General features: G+C 33.4%; 1 protein-coding gene across 1 annotated transcript in view; it reads right to left on the bottom strand.

The window, feature by feature from the left end:
- Positions 1-20944, bottom strand: part of Lrp1b (low density lipoprotein receptor-related protein 1B) — a 1500426-nt gene that overhangs the window by 102094 nt on the left and 1377388 nt on the right. The window contains exons 75-78 of the mRNA XM_013030060.1: positions 17473-17592; positions 15934-16175; positions 2825-3048; positions 1730-1836 (exon numbers count right to left, since the gene is read on the bottom strand). Of these exons, the coding sequence (XP_012885514.1) occupies positions 1730-1836; positions 2825-3048; positions 15934-16175; positions 17473-17592 (693 nt within the window). The remainder of the gene's footprint in view (positions 1-1729; positions 1837-2824; positions 3049-15933; positions 16176-17472; positions 17593-20944) is intronic.

Here is a 20944-nt window from a genome sequence, read left to right as displayed (position 1 = left end):
TATGGTGATATGCACTGATCATCAAAGCTACCTAGGAAGCATAAAGAGTAAGACTGTATTTGAAAAAAAAATAAAAATAAAAAAGAAGCAGAAAAGGCTAGGGGTATTTGTCAAGCAAGCCCAGAATCAAAACCCAATTATTATACAATAAGGAGTGAGAAAAAAATTCTATTTGAGTAACAAGACATAAGTCACAATGAAATGAGAACAAGGTATCAAATATCAGTGAATGTAAATCCACAAAGATATTGCACATTATAATTAACATAGATCACATAGAGAAAGAGAAAGAAAAATTATGAAAAAAGAAGAAAGAAAAGTAAGAAAGAAAGAAAGAGAGAAAAAGAAATTTCATTCTTTTTATGGGATGCAATGGGCAGGGTGGAAGGTACAGAGTACCTGAAGTACATGCAGCTTACAAAGGTTTTATTATTGAAGAAATGTTACTGTTAGGCATTACAGGATTGGATGAATATCCTAGACAAGGTAATACTGGTTGGGCGGTCAAATGAGAGTTAAGAGAATAAATTCCTTGGAGAAAGCAGATTGACAAGGAGTCCCAAATAGTGCAGAGTCAGAAATAATAACTCCAATGATATACCTAGATGGGAAAATGAAGTCCTTTTTTGTATTTTTTAATTGTATAAATACTGCACAGAGGGGTTACAGTTACATAAGCAAGGTAATGAGTACATTTCCTCTCCAGCATTGTTGCCTCCTCCTTTGTTATTCCCCTACCATCCCTATCCCTCCCATTTCCACAACTACCCCGCCCCCTCACTCCCCCCCCCCCCCCCCCCGTGAAAGTTGTAAAGTTCATTTTCAGCATGGACTTGTGTCTTGTACATATCATTGTTACAATGGGTCAGCCTGTATCCCTATTTAAGCCTCCATCAGAAAGAATGACATCACCCCATTTGTTAGGAAATGGAAAGACTTGGAAAAAATTATATTAAGTGAAGTAGGCCAGGCCCAAAGAAACATAGGTCCCATGGTTTCCCTTATTTGTAATAACTAGTACATGTATAGGACAAGCAGAAAGGTTAAAAGCTATGTCATATGACCATATAAGATGATGTTAAGCGAAATGAAAGCCATGATAGGGACAAACATATTTTTTTCTTCCTTGTTATTGTTTCTAATGTATTTATAATGTCCCATGTGATTTTTTTGTTATTTTTGTATGTTCCTCCCCCATGGTATAACCCCTGTTTTCACTGTATTTGATGTCAGTGCCCTGCATCTTGTATATACATTTCTCTAATTTGGGGAGGGAAAAGGAAAATGAAATCTTATTTAAAAGATGTATTATAAAAAGGTGAGGAGTCATAAAACCTTATAAATTCTTTCATTTTTTTCTATTTTCACTTTCATCCTCTGAGAATATTATTGTGTATCCCCATAGCATTACATATGTCTGTAAAAAATACCCTGTTACACTGCTATATACTGTCAAATTTTTATGCATGTGAAATCTTACTAATAGCCTTGCAAGGGCATTTTTAAATAACACCCCATAATCTAACTGGAAGTATGATAATAACCTGTCTCTCAAGTTGGGAAAATAGAACACAAAATATTAGTGCCTTCCATAAAAATCATACTACAAATTATTTTACTAACTTGTAAAAAAATTATTGTATTGCCAACAAAACCAGAATGAAATGTGAACACTAATATGCATAGCATCCTGCTTCACAATTTAGAATGTGTCAGAAAGACCTCCTACCTGTGGGTCTTTGCAGGTTCTTTTGTACTAAAATCCTTCTTAGAGTGCCATCCATGGCTGCTTCCTCTATGTGGGAGTGGTCACCGATGACAGTCCAGTACATCATCCTGAAGAGAGTAGGTTAAGGATGTTAGCCTAGTGATGGTGCTGTTGTAACCTGGTTTTGCTCCCTTAGGTTCTGTATCTGCAGATCAGAATCACTCCCAGGTCTCTTAATGGTCTTTTAATAAGTGGATTCCAGGACTCAATTTGAAAACACACAAATTAGGAAACAGCAATAAGGATCCATGGAAATCAGTATGATAAATAAGCATTGACTGTTCTAAATTTTGAAAATTGTATATAACGTGGTTCAATATTTGATACACAAATTTGAGTTTTAAAAAGATCATTAACATCTTAGTAGGTAAATATTTCAATCACTTGAAAATATCTCGCAATGACAATGTTCATTTTAGTATGGACTTTACACCAATATACTTCTTAAAAAAGAGTTGACTAATGTTTGAAATAGAATTCATTTACTCCTTTAGGAGACGGACTCTAATTCTAGCAACTGGCATTTCTCTTTTTACTCAGGAACTAATGTCTTTTGGATGATTAGAAGATTTTATGTATTATTTCCTATCCTGTTTAGGTCACTGTTTCTAATTAGCTTTCTTAAATTATTAGAAATGAAATGTTTATCTTACATTGTTTAAATTTGTTTATACATATGTACTACATGAGTATATTTAATGTACTTCATGAGTATATTTAATGTGCAACATGAGTATATTTAGTATTTTAAGAAAATAATAATAGATTTGCATGTTTATCAATCAGCTTCATTATTTTGTAACATGTCGATAAAACGAGAGAGGCATAAGCAGACATTCAACCACACACTGAATGTATCACATGACAGATTTTCTGAAAACAAGTATTTTGTGTCATCATTGGTGCGAAATGGCATGCTTGTGAGAAAGAGAAGAGAGAAATATGGACTTTTTCAGAAGTCTTGTTATTCCATTACATGTCAAACATTACAGAAACAACTAGAGAGTACAAAACAGACCCACACATTGAAAGATCAATACTAGACTATTTACATACCCTCTTTTAGGATTTACAGCAATAGCATAGGGTTCTCCAGCCATATTTGTTAAGAGTCTGGTGCAGTTGGGGCCATTCAGCTGTCCGACATTGATAGAATACCTCAGACTGGTCCAGTGAGTGGTGTAATAGCTGAACCAGTGCATTCTAGAATGATCAGTCCAATAAATATTACCAGCAACCCAGTCAACTGCAATGTCCCTGGGTCTTTTAAATTCAGGACACTAAAAGAAAGAACAACATACCACCATATATTCAAAGGGAAATTAGTATACTTTTCTGTAAATACACATTGATATTAATCATAAGAAAATGGTCAGGTCTTATTACAAAGATTTCAGATTAATACTAGGCTCCATCTTTATCTTAACTGCATTGAACTACACTTGTTTAATCATCATATTGCTAGAATATTTCCATGACCATAAGAAGTTCACCTGTGACATCTCCCAGTCAGCATCTGTTAAGGGTACTCATAATTTGTATGTTTTGTGTGTGTGTGTGTGCATGTGTGTGTGTGTGTGTGTGTGTGTGTGTGTGTACCATTCCTGGTTCTTTAACTCCGAGCCTTGGAGCTGTCCCTAAGGATTTTTTGTTTGTTTGCTAAAGACTAGTGCTGTACCACTTGAGCCACAACCCTACTTTTGTTTTGTTTGTTTGTTTTGAGATAAAAAATCTCATATAGGGCTGGGAAGGTGGCTCAGTGGTAGAGCGCTTGCCTTGCATGCATGAGGCCCTGGGTTCGATTCCTCAGCACCACATAAGCAAAAAGAAAAAAGCCGGAAGTGGCACTGTGGCTCAAGTGGTAGAGTGCTAGCCTTGAGCTGAAGAGCTGAGGGACAGCGCCCAGGCCCAGAATTCAGGCCCCACGACCGGATCCAAAAAAAAAAAAAATCTCATATAATTCTATGCCTGGGCTGACTTTGAAACTTGATCCTCAGATCTCGACCCTGTGAATAGCTAGTATTAGAGGAGTGAGCCACCAGTGCCCATCATGAAGAATCATAATTTTTATATCTATTACCATAATTTTTTGAAATAGTTCCTTAATCATAGGTAAAACATCTGCTCCACACCATGATTTCATAAACATTGCTAGGTAGAATTTAATTTTATGAATATATAATTATTTAATTACAGCTCTTCTGATTAAGCCCACACATCTTATTTATAAATTTAGGCCACTGCAACTGATGTGCTGATTAATTTTATGCCCACACCTAGCTACTCATTGCTTTTCTATATTTCCATAACAATGAAGTTGTTAATATTAAGTTATAATTGGCTACATAGTGCTAGTATATGGTATATAATATATGTGTGTGTGTATATTCATGAAGGCATAAAATGTCCTCTACATTCTCATAAAATACCATAATATACCATTTGATCTAAAAGATGGAAGAGCAAACCAGATACATCTAGACAAATACTGTAACTTAACATCTTTTGAGGAAAGTTGCAAATGTATCTGATAGTTTGGGGTCTTTAGAAAACATTCAACATTCTGGAATTATTGTGATACAGTAGTGAAAGACTTCATTAGGAACAGACAGCAAGGGAAATATTGCATTCTCTGTACCCTTCAATTAACTTGATCACATTAAACAGAAACTAGTGTAGTCATAATTGGACATAGTCAGGTTATTGTGCATAACCAAAAATGAGAAGGGATTCCTAGGAATATTATATCAAAAATAGAAACAATTATTTGAAGGTGATTACAACTTAGACATATAGTCAATGTCTAAGAGCATCATTAGGACTTAATGCAAGATGAAATATGATGTTTTAATCCATAACTCTTTGCTTGGTGGTTGAGTATTTAACAAAATTTATTAAACAATTCATTGAAAGTGATGAGACAAAACATAATCAAAAGAATATGGGCCAGGAGCTGGTGGCTCACACCTGTAATCCTAGCTATTCAGGAGGCTGAGGTCTAAGTATCGTGGTTCAAAGCCAGCCAGGGCATGAACAACCGTGAGACTCTTATCTCAAATAAAAACCACTAGAAAACCAGAAGTGGAGCTGTGGCTCAAGCGGTAGAGCACTTGCCTTGAGCTGAAGAGCTGAGGGATAGCACGCAGGCCCAGAGCTCAAGCACCACGACCATCAAAACAACAACAACAACAACCAAAAGAATATGGGATGTCAAAAATAGGAATTTTAGCTGTTGTTTGCTGGGTAACCATTATGAACTAAGAAAGAAATTATGGCTTAAACCACACATTGAACCCAGAGACAGATTTTAATGGTATTTGCTATCAGAGTTTTGATATATTGGGCTTCAGCAAAAATAAAACTGAAAAAAAAATTATGGTACCTTATTTCTTAGCCTTAATAATGAGTATTGTCCATATACTGGTTAGTTAAAGTTATCTAAATTAAGTATAAAGCACTCTGCAATACACAGTGTTCTAGAAATGTCAGATAAATAATAATCATAGATGGTTATTACATAAAGATATGTCATAGTCAAACTAAAACTCAATTTCAGACACACTAGTATATAAATTAGCTGCATTTTGTTTTAGTTTGGCAGCATCAAAAAATAAATGTATTACTAAATGTCATGTGCATGTCAATATAAGACATAATTTTATAAATTTTGAAATATAATGTCTAAAACTGCAATTAAAAGCTGTTCCTAGTCATTTGTGGTATATTTATAATTTTCTAATACCAGTAAAGCAAACACTTAGCATGGTAAGAACAGGCAAATAGAAAAAAATAGAAAAATATTCTCTACTGTGACAGATGTAAATATACATTTATACATAGTGTCTTCCTTAATGCTACCTTGGAAGAAAATATGACTTCTAAACTATGTTAAAGCCACTATATTCATTTTGTTTTACTTAAGCTCAAAACCAGCCTCATTATCTTTTAATTGCACATGTCTAAATTGTACCAGTGATGACTTGCAGTCTATATTCCTCATGCTTATGGAGCACTCAGAAGTTTGATTTTGCAATACCCTCTGATAAATGGGTTTTGAAAACTCTACTAGCTGTATATCTTATAAGGATAAACATAATTTCAGTTTCACTTCTAGTGTAAGTAACATGGCTTAGAAGAAAGAAAACAATCTAACATGGCAATAACAGGAGATACTAATGATTTGTAAATTGCTTCACATCTCAAAATTTTGGTCTCTGATAATGGGTTAAGTGATTCCTACTGTTATTCCAGTAATACTTAAAATAGTAAGAAAAGGGGGCCAATTCTAGTCACATCCAATTAATTTGACCTAGACTGGTGGTGTTTGTTTGTTTTTTTAACCTTGTTAAACTAGCAGGGTAAAGAGGTTACGTTTTGAATACTCATTGATGCTCACCACTGAAGAGACCATTGCAGAACAAGACATCCAAGGAAAGAAGATTTTTAAGACAAAAAATAAAAGAGAAGGATCAGGAAAAGAGTGAGAAATACTAAGATCACTATCATGAGAATGTGGCAACAGTAAGATAATAATCTCATGGAACCCATGGGCCAATTAGAAAATCTTTTGTTGTTGTTGTTGTTGTTGTTCTAAGTCACATTACAAAGAAATAATTCTTCATTATTTCTTACAACTAGACCAAGATTGTGAGTGGTGTTAACAATATGGAAGTGGCTCACGTAAACTAATTTTGACTGAGTGAAAGGTAGAGAAGTTTCTATTGGATTTTGATATAATAACCAACTCATGAGAGCCAGCAAATCCTTCCGGTTTAAAAAGAAGGAAAACAAACTAAGGTTCAAAGACTAAAATGGAAGAACTAGCTTGAAATTCAGGGCAAAATACCTTAAGCCACTTGGCTCTAAAGAGGCTGAAAACAAAATAGAAGACACTATATTGGAAAGAAAAAGAAAAAATAAATAAAATGATTCATTTATTTGTTAGGCTAGCTCAATAAACAGAAAGGTCAAGGAACTAGAGACATCAATTAGATGTATATCTAAGAGATATTAGAAGCAAGTGGTTACCCTGACAACCACAGGTATTGTTCTTATTGTTGCACAAACTCAATGACACATTTTGATGGATTTCTTCAGACAAATTTTCTCTTTCTTAATAAGCTTTCTAAATACATAGGCAAAGTTATGGTGCCTAAGGCAGTCTGCTTTGTGGAGGTATATTAATCTTATGAATGAAACACTGAAATCTTACAGACAAAACTGACAGCTTGATTGTAACAAAATTAAAGGTTCTTATTTTAAGTTATAATTCCTGTCTACTTTCAAGTTCTGGGTATTGGAAACTATCTGTCACAAGTCCAGCTTTAGTAAACTAAAGATGTAAGTCCCTGAGGCATTTGTTTAAAAACAGGAAAGAGAAAGAGACTTATGAAAAGAGAATTTAAACATTAGAACAGGAAAATCGTTTTCTTTTTTAATAGGGTTACAAATACATATTAAGGTTGTTTTAATTAGCAAAGGATATATTTAAGTAACATCCTCTATTATTAAATAGAAAAGTTGTGCAGAGAAAACATAATGAATGCTTGGGTACTAAATGAAAGGTCAATTTTATACACATATCTAACCTGTGAAAATAATATATCTTAAAAATGCAAACTATTTTTCAAAGCTTGGAAATATTCATGTACCAAAAGTAGAGCAATATTCAGAATACTAGTGTTAATCAAGTACTGTCGCTTGTTTTAATGGTATATATACCCAGTTAGCCTATATTATTTGGTTCTTTTATTGTTACAGCAAACCTCTTCACTTATTTTTGTTAATTACATAATTGTTTCATAAAATTTTGGTAGTTTTGTGTGAGTAAAGAGAAGGAATTGACTTCAATCAATAAACCATGAACTTATTAGACAGTGGGTCAAAAGATCAATAAATGACAAGAAAATGGTCATAGAAGAAAATGTGGACGTCATGTCCCTAAAATTATGAGCTAAACATTTTCTTGCTAGGCTTGGGTGCTAGGCTAATATTCCTCAACTTGAGCCATACCTCTTGCCTGGTATTTTATTTTATTTTATTATTTATTTATTTATTTTGTCGGTTGTGGGGCCTGAAATCTGGGCCTGGGCACTGTCCCTCAGCTCTTCAACTCAAGGTTAGCACTCTACCACTTGAGCCTCAGCCCCACTTCCAGCTTTCTCTGCTTATGTGGTGCTGAGGAATCGAACCCAGGGCTTCATGCATGCAAGGCAAGCGCTCTACCACTGAGCTACCTTCCTAGCCCCTCTAGCCTGGTATTTTAGTGATTAGTTTGAAGATGGGATCTCATGGACTTTTCTGCCTGGCTAATTTAGAACCACGGACCTCTGAATGTAAAACTCCTGAATAATAGGATTATATATGTGAGTTATGTGCACCTGGGTAAAATTGACCTTCTTAAGATGATAATTAGTTATTGTATGAAGATACCCTTCAAATGACAACAGTAAGTATGAAGTAATGAGACCTTCAAATGATAACAGTAAGTTTGAAGTAAGGAGACCTTCATATGATAACAAGACTGGGTCTATCATTCCCCTAGATAATTGGCCCTTGTGTTTCCCTAGATGGTTTGCTTTTATTTAACATTCTTCTTAGGTTTAATTCCTCACACTTTATGTGGTTTTGGCCTATCTATAAGCTTTGTGCTAGCTCCATTAGGTTTGCTGGTCTCTGAGACAAGAGTCCACCAGCAGTCCTTTCACTCTCTAATAAAGACTCACAACTTGAACTCTTAAGTGGTGGCTTCTCTGTTTCTTGCAACTGAATTTCCTTACAACAAGTTGAACCTCAGATATGGGCCTCCTGAATAGCTAGGATTACAGGTGTGAGCCACCAGAGCCTGGTAAACCTTTTTGTTTTAATATAAGCTGAGGTCTCTGGTGACTATTTTCAGTGATGATAATGATGAAAGTAATTTTTCTTAATAATGCCTATTTGGTATATTGAGATTTTAATGAAATCAAGGAAATAGAATATCTAATAGTCTAGAGTGAAGAAGGAAAAAACTGTATGTATACAAAATTGAAATATGGTCAAGATATGGCTGAAACAAAAAAAATGTGTGGGTATCTGTGTATATGTAGGTTTATGGTGTCAAATATGTAAGGAGATAGAACGTGGTGGAAGATGAGACTGAATATTATGGAAAGACTTGGTAAACAATGGGTTTACAATAGAAATTCATTAAAAAGGTTTAAGTGGGGATGATCAGTTTCAAGTTAGATTGATAGTTATCAATGACTAGTCTTTGGGAAATGGATTATCAATTGTTTTCCAAAATTTAGCTAGCACTTGGCTAGTTTTGTGACACATCACCTATAGTCTTACGTATGTATTGATCTAAAAAGTTACACCACTGGACATTGGATATCATTGGCTTTTCAACCTTGCTTGTTTCAACTGAAATCCTGGAAGTCATTCACACATACAAGCACTCTGATAATTGGTCAGCACATGTCCTAAATATTAAGATTTCTAAAAGCTCCCAAGTTATTCCAATGCCCTTTAAATGTAGCATAGGATAAAAAAGGACATGGAAAATATAAGTTAGAAAGTTATCTTAGACATTTTTGTGTATGCTTGATATTGAGGATGGGACCCAAAGCATCACACATGTTATACAAGAAGTCTTAAAAGCTATGTTCTCAGAAGCTTAATGGGATTTTAGCATTGGAAATAAGACCTCAAACCTGAAATGCTGTTGGCCTCTGCCTTCTGGGAGCTCAGATTACAGATACATATCAGCATATCCACCTTATCAGTAATTTTCAAGTCATATATTATAATTTTATTAGTCAAATTAAATTTGAGAAATTTATTAGAGAAGAATATCAGTATAAATGTATTTGCTTGAAATAGGAGAAATCAATATGTACCTTATATAAATAGAAGTACCTGGACTAAAGTCCAAAAATTTTAACTTTTGGATAAGATGAACCATATGTTTTCTCTATATAATAAATATTTAGAAACGGGCTATAAGCTGGATACCATTGGCTCACACCTACAATTCTAGCTACATAAGAGGCTGAAATCTAATGATTATGGTTCAAAGCCAGCCCAGGCAGGAAAGTCTATGAGACTTTATCTCCAATTAACCACCAGAAAACCAGAAGTGGAACTGTGGCTCAAATTGGTAGAGTGTTAGACTTGAGTGAAAAAGCTCAAGGACAGCACCCAAGCCTGGATTCAAACCCCACCCAGAACCGGAACAAAAAATAAACATAAAAAACCCCACCCCACAGGGTATATTACGTTAATAGTTTTGACAATTTTAATGAGATAAAGTGTCTATGAGACAAACTGTCATCATTTTGGATATGGTTCAGGGAATAACTTGAGATTGAGAATGAATTAAAATGAAAACAGTCCTAAGAGGGTGTCCTAATATGCTCTTGGGAGAAGTTGAATCAGTTTAATCAGAGGCTTAATCAGTTATCATCATCATCATCATCATTGTAGCACAAAAGTGACCAAAATGGGATCATGGATCATACACTCAAGGTAAAAAAATATTTAAGCTTCTGATTAAATATTAAAGATGAAGAGAACAGATTGTAAAAATGAATACTGTGGTCAATAAGACAGACATTTGGACAATTCACTGACACAAAGGCCATAATATTACAGGAAACACCTTCAAATACTAAGAAACAACTGAACTCATGTGTAATATGTGCTATATTTAAATATATGTGTGCGTGTCAATCTTTACAACATGTTTACTAGAGAAAGCATCTCTGAAAAGAATCTGGTCTTCAGTTGAGTAGTAAAAAAATAAAAGGGCAAAAGCACTGTAATTCATTGTTGAAGTCCCTTTTAATACTGTACGAGAGCAATCAGTGAAGTCTTTGGAATTAAATGCAGCAAGAGACTCATACCGTAAAATCCTTAATCATAAATTTTCTCATAATTGACTCTTCAGCTACAGCCATGGGAACATTTCCAGTTATAGTTCTAATGTTCAGTTAATCTGTGAATAAAGTTTCAGCTAGAAGACTATATACTTTCTCCACTCTTAAATAAATTATTCATTGGCATATCTTCTGTAAGAATTATGATATATAATTTATACACAGTAGGACAAAAATCTCTTATAATTTTCTAAATACTTAGTGCCAATATGACATCTTATAAATTTTTCTCTCATATACTTTCATGAGATGCTCTAGTCTTATTGTTCTGATTTTTATTCAGTGTTCAACTAGAATATAAGTGCTACAATTTTCTTCATTTCAAAAATTGTTTTCAAAGGTAGGTAAAATAGAATGCACATGCCTGTAATCCTAGGAATTAAGGCAGGAGGACTGTCAAATTCAAGGACAGCCTAGGCTATATAGTGAGAAAGTAGATGACATACATATGAAGAAAGAAATAGAATCAGAAACCAGGAATGAAAAGGAAAATAGAAGGGGAAACAAAATAATAGCTACCATGCTTGAAGTCTTTATTAAAATAAAATGATATGATTAAACCCAATGGGAAATTAAAAATGATCATATGTATTCATTTTAATAGAAACGCTACAAAATTCATACATTTTCAATTTATTGTTAGATGTATAATAAATTACCAATTTTCAAACCATATTAAATATTGGAACTAAGGTGAGAAAAATACCAGAATAACACTCAAACGGAAGCACACAAACTGAAAATCATCAGTCCAGGCCATGAATATCTATATAATCATCATGCAATATTTATAAATTCATTATCTTACATAGTATTCTTTTTCTTTCAACTGTAAATGTGACAACCTCATTCTCTAAGGTTTGGGAAGAAATGTAACCCATAATTTACTTTTAGCTAGTAACTGAAAATAACAAAAATTGTGTCACTAAAATTAAACTTCTGTGATAGAAAAACATGTAATTTTTTAAAATTACAGTTCTAAAAAGGACTTATTGTTCAGATAAACCTGATAACATATGATATTCTGTAATGGTTAGAACACAAGAACAGTTTGTTAATGGGAAATTTGTCATAACAATTCCATCATAGCCGTTACTTCTCGCAAGTTAATTTATCACTGTAACACAAGCCTGAATATAAGCCATTGTTTTAATTTTCCTAATTATACTGTATGAAACACTTGAAAATAAAACATGCAAAAAAGTATAAGAAACTAGGAAAAAATGAAGAAATGTGATTGGGATTGCTTTATTATAAAATATTCTATAATATTTTGATAAATGTTCAACATATCTTAACTGTGTGTTGATCCAGAAAAAGGTAAACTGAATATAAATGAGACTTTACCTACACCCAATTATTTTAATGGCTTAAATGCTATAGAGAATTAGGAGTGCCCCCTCAATCACTGTAGAAATTACAGATTATTTAATAATACAGAGGGTAGACATTAAATCCCTATTCATGTATACATGTCAATTCATATAGATAAAAATTTTAAATGTGAAAAACAAAAGCAAAAGCATATGCAAAATAACAAATTGAAAGTATTACATGTGTTAGAGATTATTGTAAATAATGTGAGCTATTAAAAAAACTGAAGGAAAATATAATCCTATCACAACACAAAAAATGAATCCTCTATGAAGCAAAAGCACATGCCCTTATGCAGTATACATCCTAAATAAAAGCATTCATGTATTTGTGTGTGCATATGTTTGTACCATTATTTAAATATAACTTTTATTATGATGGAATAAGTCGATGCTACTTCATCTTCAAATGTTCCACAATATTTTATATGTTATCATATATCATATGTTGAGTGTAGGAATTACCAATTGTATTTCAATTAAAAATCAAAACATATTAAGATAACAAAATGACCTTTTGCTGAAAGCTTTCCAGGAAAAAATAGCCTAATCAGTTTTTAGAAGATACGATTAATAATGAATGAATTATTAAGTGTGGACATTTTGAAGATTCTTTTTTGCATAAATAACAGCATACCAAAATGTTATCCATTTCTCAAAACAAACATGTCAAGAGAATCTGAACATTTGTTTTCTAAGAAATGTTTAGTTCTGTACTGATAATAAGTTAATATGCAATTTTATTACTATTTGGATTCTTCCAAGCATTGACCTACATGTTAGGACTTACAATTATAAACTTTTCTTGTGTAACTTTTCTTACGATAAATTATATACTGCCCCAAATATGTTCTTTTGTTGCAGAAGATTATCATATTCCAACTACTAAAAGTTAATGCAAAATCTGATTATGCTTTTTTATGTATAGATTGGATCATGCCAGTCTCTTAATCTTTAAATAATTTAATTGTCTTAAGGGATAAAAAAAATCATCCAATTTTATATAGCCTAGGGGTTTAGAGATATCATAAGCATTTCCAACTGTAAATAACTTAGACTACATTTGAATTTTAAATTTGTAATCATAATTAGTGTTCCAAGAATATTCACAGATTACAGAAGAATATTCTCTTCAAAATTTTCAAAGGAAAAAGAACATATTAAAAATTACATCTTTGGTATGGATTTTATTTAACATTTAATTTTCTGAGTAATATATTTCTTGTTTCTAGTACAACATGTTTCTTGCCCTTTACTTGGATGGCAATATTATAATCTATTCAATAAATGAGAATATGCATGTGGATATTGTTGTAACCTAACTAGCCCTTTCATTCTAAATCACTGATCATAGTTCACAATTTGCCTATTTTTTATGTGTTTTCCTCTCCTTTGCTTATTGATTCAGAAACCAATTATACTACAACCTGCCTAGAAAAATTCCAGACACTCAGGGGGCTAGAAATCAAAGCTGGCTTAAGATCAGCTCAGGTAAAATATTAATGAGACCCTATCGATAAGCTAAGTTTGCTAAAGTGCATCTTTGTCCTCAGGTATGAAAGAGTCCTTAGGTAGGAGGTTTACATTTCATGCCATAGTCATACAAAAATGCAAGGGGTAGAGCACCTGCAAGTAATTCCAGAAACCCAAGTTCAAATCCCAGTACCATTAAAAAAAGACAAGTAGAGTTCATGATCAATATACTAATTGGTGCCTACCTGGTGATACTAAACATACATTTTACATGGATGATAGAGTAACTCATTTCATAAGGGTAGAAAATTGATTCTGTATCAAAAACATGGATTTCAGATTAAAAAAGCCAAATGGTTCAGGTAGTATTATCCAGAAGAGGAAATTTCGTAATATTATATACTTTTCATATAATGATTACTTATATGAATAAGAATGGGACTATGAGTAAGATGTTATATATACCTCAATCAATTGTTCTAAAGTTTACATTGTACAGTCAAGAGCAAAATCCATATGATATGTACTTGTATACCAAGAAAAGTTGAATATCTATCTACCCACCTATCTGTCTACCATCTATCTGTCTATCTATCTCTATATGTATCTATATATACATTTTTATTTTATATAAATTTGTACACATGTATGCCTTCAATAAAACTTCCTAAAATAGTTTATAGCATACTAAGTTATTGGAACAAAATTTATCATGAATCCATAGCCTAAAATCCACAATGTATTTTCTTTATTACATTAATAACAAATGAAACTGTGATATAGGCACAGTGTTTATGAAAATATACTTCTGTTTTAGTGATTAAATTAATTCTGACTATACCCATGTATTTTTCTTTTGGTCTGGTATGAAGGACAGAGATTCATTGTGAGGGAAGAAGACAGATGATCTAAATTTCTTGAGTCCATCCTGGAAAAAGTCTGAATAGAAGTAAAATTATTATGCAACATTGTCTTGGGACAGAAAATTTGAAGAAGCTCTTCATGTATATATGAATTTTTACTAACAGTTAATCTACCCTAAGCCCTATTGAATAGCTATTTTTGTTCCTGTTCCTTCCTAGCCCCTTAGCTTCTTTATAAACCAGCTTAGGGACAAAATTAAAATATGCTGAGTATTTGCATCAGATGGTATTTTTGTAGTTTATATCTTTATGTAAAAAACAGTGAGGACTTCCAGACAGGTGCCTTTAATTCATGTTAAATATAAACTTTCAGTTACATCCTGCTGTGGGCACATTTGACTTTGTGATTTTGTGGTTACATGTCAGAGTGCTAAAAGTAAATATCTGTCATTTTCTTCCCAGGTTACTTCAAAACTCAAAATATAAGATAACATTGCCCTGAGACAAACACTGAGAGTCTACAACACAAAACTAAACAAATGTTCTAGTTTACTTTTCTCAAAAAGTATAACCATGATAATCAACATGTCCATCACAGACCTGGAAGGAAATATCACTCTGCTTAGATGTTGCCCAAATATAGTTATCAGGAAAGGAAGAAATAATTACACTATAATGTACTTCTTTTCTTAGAAGTGTATTTCTGATATTATTACCTTATATCATAAAAAGTAATATTTACATCCTTATGTTATGTTGGAATATGTATGGAGCATATATTATACTATGTTAAGGAAATGTAAGATATCACTCATTAAACTTATGCAAATGAAAAAACAAAATCATTCAGCTAATTCATTTCATACGCTTCTATAAAATAACTAAATAGGAAGAACATTTTTTCCATCAGTTCATATAATTTATTGCAGTTAGCACACAGTTTAAAAATTTACCAGCACACCAATTGTACAAAACTAAACAGCATTATAAGTTATTCTCCCCTCAGGAAAATAAAACATACTCTGATTGTCAAGGCTAGATGTCAGTCTAAGTTTTAGAACAGGGGACGAAAAACATTTCTATATAAGAAAAAATCAGAAGTGATAATTAAATGTCAATTTCTAGGATATTGGCTGTGGCTCCACATGTATTCTTCTCTTTAAAATGAAATCTTTTAAATTGTTTTTATTATATTTTTCCTACTGTTTGTGCAAAGGGATAAATGAAAATTAATCAACCTTCCTCTAAAAAGATATTATGTTTTTTTCCCCCCATCATTGGTTTTGAACTCAGGTCCTAGGTCCTGTTCCTGAGCCTCTTTGTGCTCAAGGCTAGCACTCTATCACTTGAGCCACACCACATCTGCCTTTTTCTGAGTAATTTACTGGCAATAACAGTCTCACAAACTTCAAATCCAGATCCTCAAATCTCAGCCTCCTGAGTAGCTAGAGTTTGAGGTATGAATCAGAGATTCTGGGCTTGTTATGATCTTTGAAAAGCAAGGATTGTCTATCAAACATTAAGTGTGATTTACTTACAATCAGTCCACTGTTGGTTTGTCTCTTTTCTCTGTCATGGATCCTTTTGTAAAAAATTCCGCCTGGATTAAACTGAGTACTCCAAATAATCATATTTCTTTGATGATATACATCCATTCCTGTTATCCTTGAATTATGTTCAATATGAGAAATTTGTTGATGATCGCCACTGTAGTTGAATGGATATATAAAACCCAGGATATCAGTGTCATTAGCAATGTAGAGAACTTGATCTTCAGAGCCTGGAGATTATTATAATAAAATACAAAAATAAAGTAAATTTCAACTAAAGTTAAAGCAATAATATACTTTAAAATAATTTTGACTTGTTATTTTGCACAGTTTCTTCTGTAATAATAACCGTTGAATTTCACCTCATATATTAGTCTATATGACTTTTGATTTATGATACTGTCCTCAAAATTTATCATGATTATTTACTTAGATTTTATTACAGTAAAGCTACCTTTGTGAGCAGAAATCAGGTTTTTGAGAAAGATGTTCTTATGATGGAGGAATACTGTACAAGAGTACATGTGATTCCATGGGTTGATTCTCAATATTATGGGAGCATCCTGAGTGATCATTAAACTTCAAAAGTCTCTGAGCATTTAGTTTATTTAATCAAGTGACTTATTTTGGACTAAAACTGTGTCTTTAATTTTTTTTTTTTTGGGTCCAGTCGTGGGGCCTGAACTCTGGGCCTGGGCGCTGTCCCTCAGCTCTTCAGCTCAAGGCTAGCGCTCTACCACTTGAGCCACAGTGCCACTTCCAGCTTTTTTCTTTTTTGCTTATGTGGTGCTGAGGAATCGAACCCAGGGCCTCAACCATGCAAGGCAAGCACTCTACCACTGAGCACCTTCCCAGCCCCTGTGTCTTTAATTTTTTAAGTTATCTTTAAGTAGTTGTACAAAGGAGTTGCTGTTCAACAAAGAAGTTTATGAATAAAATGCACCTTGGTAAACATCATCCTTTCATTCTTCAGTTAATTATTTAGATTTTATCTTAAATCTTTTAAAATCCCTACATAAACTCTGTTCAATGTATGATGATAATTTTTGTTGTACTTTTTTCCCAATGACATTATAATTTCTTAAATATACTGAAAGCAGATCATATAAAAGCGCTTCTTATTTAAATTATTATACTATCTTTTAAACTGGTAACCTTTCCTACAAATTATTTCAAATGCAAAGTAAAAGACTTTCTTTTATGAAGAATTGAGAAGAGAGTTTGAGGTCTCCCAACCCAAACAAGAAATAAATGTTTATAAAGTTGGAAAATATTAATCATTGTACACATGTAACAAATGATCTCACTATGCCCAATAAATACATTTGATTATACATCAATTAAATTTTAATTAAAAGTTTAACTCATCCCATTAAAATATACATATTTTATGTGTGTTCTATATATTGCTATATTTAATATGAAATTAAATATATTTTAAATGATCAGCAATGATACTATTGTTAGAAGACAATACAAAACATTTTTACTCCTTCATCTAATTTGTAATAATGGTTATAGCCTTACCTTTGGCTATGCAGGTATTATTTATTTCCTGAAAATTCTGATCACACACACATTTGTATGAACCTTCCATATTTATACACTGATGGGCACATGTGCCAAACACCAAACATTCATTCAGGTCTAGAAAAGAAGAGTTCAATATAGCATCACCATGATTTCACCTTTTCTTCCACTTTCAGAATTTATCCTTTAACTTTTATTCCTATATGTTTTTTAATTCTCTCTCAAATTTCCAGCCTGTGTCTTCCTGTGCTGTTTTCTGGGTAATGATGTTTTTTTTTTTTTTTTTTCCCACAATGGCCTAAGTATAGAATTTATTATTTCGGGTTTGCTGCTTATTCCACTTAATGTCTTAAAATATGCATTCCAAACATCCCAACTACTTCATTGAATCATTCTGATTATCTGCCTTCCTATCTTCGTGTATGTCCTCTGCTAGTCCCTAGTCATATAATGTCCTTGCATGCATTTACATACAAGATTTCTAATCATCTATCAAGATGCACCAGAGTGTAGCTTTCCTTGGTCTCCACCAATGTGTGAGAGTGATGACCCTTCCTTTCTCCTGTCCCCTATTAACTCTCCTGCTGCTTTTCTCTTAGAATATTACTCTATAATATTATCCTCTCTCCTCTATGGGTAGCCCTTGAATCCATAAATTACACTGGGTTCTCTGGGTATGCATCTGTGTGTGAGTGTGTGCATGTGTGTGTGGGAGGGAGGGGGAATGTACCTAATTTGGGACTTAACATCAGGGCTTGGATGCTGTTCCTGAGGTGTTTTCCCAAGGCTAGTGCTCTACAACTTCAGCCATACCTATATTCCTGCTTTTTTTTGAAAATGAAAGTCTTATGGGTTTTTCTAATTAAGATAGCTTACAGTTTCAATCCTCAGATCTCAGAACTGAGTAGATAGATTATGGATACAAAGCACCAGTGACTGGCAAAATGGGTACATTTTTATCACCACATTCTATATACTGGCAGAATACGAAGACATAGATTTACACTGTCATACTACTTAAGAATAAAGGTTTAAATGAGGTTACATGAACTCGGCAAAAATCCTTAAACCATCTATAGTTAAAGACATCTAAATCATAAGTCAGGGGCAGTATTTGGTAGCTTTGTACATGCCTCTATTTTTAAGGGTTTAAAAGCAGAGCAAGATTAAGATCAGTTAATAAAGTGAATTACTTTTTTCTTTCTTACTCTAGTTTGCTTTGATCTATCATCACTTATATTGTCCTAATTATGGGAGAAATTTGTGAGATAAATCTTTGCTTCAAACTAGAGAATTTTAGGATCAACACACTAATAGGGCTATTTCCCCTTCAACACACAAGGCTTGTTCCAGTGATTGTTACTTGTATTGTGATCAGCTCCAGAGACTGACATAAGAAAGATCAGTACTCAAAGGCTAGCCAGGAAAATATGTAAGGCCCTATCTAAGCCAGCAACCTTTGCTGATGTTTTAAACCTTCAAGACCAGCTATTTGGAAGACATAGGTAAGAGGATCACAGTCCACAGGCCAAACCATGGAAAGTGTATGATCTTATCAGAAAATAATTGACAACAAAAACAACAACAAGGGCTGGGAAGTTGGCTCAGTGGTAGAGTACTTGCCTTGCAAGCATGAGGTCCTGGGTTAGATTCCTAAAGAAAAAAGCCAGAAGTGGTGCTGTGGCTCAAGTGGTAGAGTGCTAGCCTTGAGCTGAAGAGCTGAGGGACAGCGCCCAGGCCCCATGACTAGACCCAAAAACAACAACAACAACAACAACAAAAGGCTTGCAATATGGTACCACTGTCAGATTGCCAGTCTGCTTCAGCTACAGTACCACCAAAAGTGTAAACAAAAGCAACAACAACAACAACAACAAATGCACTCAATAATGTTCTAACTTTTTAATGCTAGAGTTAGGGATCCTCCCATTGACCACCTAAGTCAAAACTCCAGGCTTTTCTGACTCTATTGTCAAAAAGAAAATTAAACAATAGAGTAACCTTTTCGTAGTTATCTCTAGTGCAGACTATTATTTCAAAAGTGATGTATAATTATAATATTTTTTTAGTACCTGTAACTTTGAACAGGTGCCTATTTGCCACTATGGTTTACCTTTGGTATACATCAAATACATAGTTCAAAAAGAATGCAAGTGCCTCACGTGTCCCTCTAACAGGCAATATCTTCGCTTTGTCCTCTTCTATAGAATGAGGCCTCGGTGATAGCCTAGATAATAGCTTATGAAGAGGAGTAGCTATTCCACATATGCCTAACAATTGGAACAGTGTCTGGCATTTAGAAACTGAAAATGTCTCTTGAATTTTCTTCTTGACATTCTTTCTATTGTTGTTTGAAGTAGGGTGATACTAAGAGTCTCCCATTTGAGAGGCAGGTCCTCTTAACAATGAGACAGGCCTCTAGTCTTATCTTTTGCCAGCTATTATTTTTGAGATAGGATCTCACATCTTGGCCCATATATTCCTTGACAATGAATGATCTTCCTAATTTGGGCTTCCTGTAATTGTTGAGATGAGAGCACCTGTCACTGCTTTCAACTTACTTCCAAGAAAATAAACTGTAAAGGACTTTTCGGGCCTAGGTTGAACTGGGACCATGCTCCTGCTCATTCCATTCTCAGCCTCAGGCATGAACCAGGTGTGCACAGTCTTTGGCATTCATTTTTCAGTATTTCTCCACTTAAGTTATTTCTTTATTGACTTTTTTTAAATTTTTAGATAAAGCCACTGACAACTTGGGCTACAAAGTCTAAGTGATATCTTTCCCAATTTCTACACTAAATCAAAATTGCCTTTTCTATCACCTGTCATAAATGTAAATTTAATTAGAGTTGATAAGTTGTTCATATGCAAGACAGAAGTATTTCAATCTGCATTCAAAGCTATTTCGAATGAACAATGTAATTTGTAGTTGTATTTTTCATGGAATATAATAATCACAAAAATATTGAGAATAGAAATTCTGAATCTAGTAAATCTCTAGCATACAGCAGACTCCAAATAAATATTAGGAAACTAATGCTATCAGAAATAAAAATCTTGAATGTGTGTGCATACACCTGTGCATTTAAATACAATTAATAGGAAAGCCATGAGAAAATCATTTGTCTTTCCTTTAGAGAGATAACATAGGTTATGAGCTTTCTGTGTTGCATAGGAAGTGGAGAAATGTTATGACTAATCAATGAGCATTTAACTCAATATGTTTATAAATACCTGACTATATATTATTCTCTTTTGAGTATAATTTATATTGTTTTACACTGACACACTGTAATTGTGTGTGTGTGTGTGGGTATGGGTGTGTATGGGTGTGTGTGTGTGTGTGTGTGTGTGTGTGTGTGTTGTATGTGACTGAATTCAGAGCTTGGACAATGTTCCTAAGCACATTTTGCACAAAGATATCACTCTAACTTGAACCATTGCTCCACTTCCAGCTTTTTGCTAGTTA

The sequence above is a fragment of the Dipodomys ordii genome, unplaced genomic scaffold (assembly GCF_000151885.1).
Source record: "Dipodomys ordii isolate 6190 unplaced genomic scaffold, Dord_2.0 Scaffold126, whole genome shotgun sequence".
Lineage (NCBI taxonomy): Eukaryota > Metazoa > Chordata > Mammalia > Rodentia > Heteromyidae > Dipodomys > Dipodomys ordii.
Note: the sequence above shows the minus strand (reverse complement) of the source record. Positions and strands in the feature narration are given on the sequence as shown.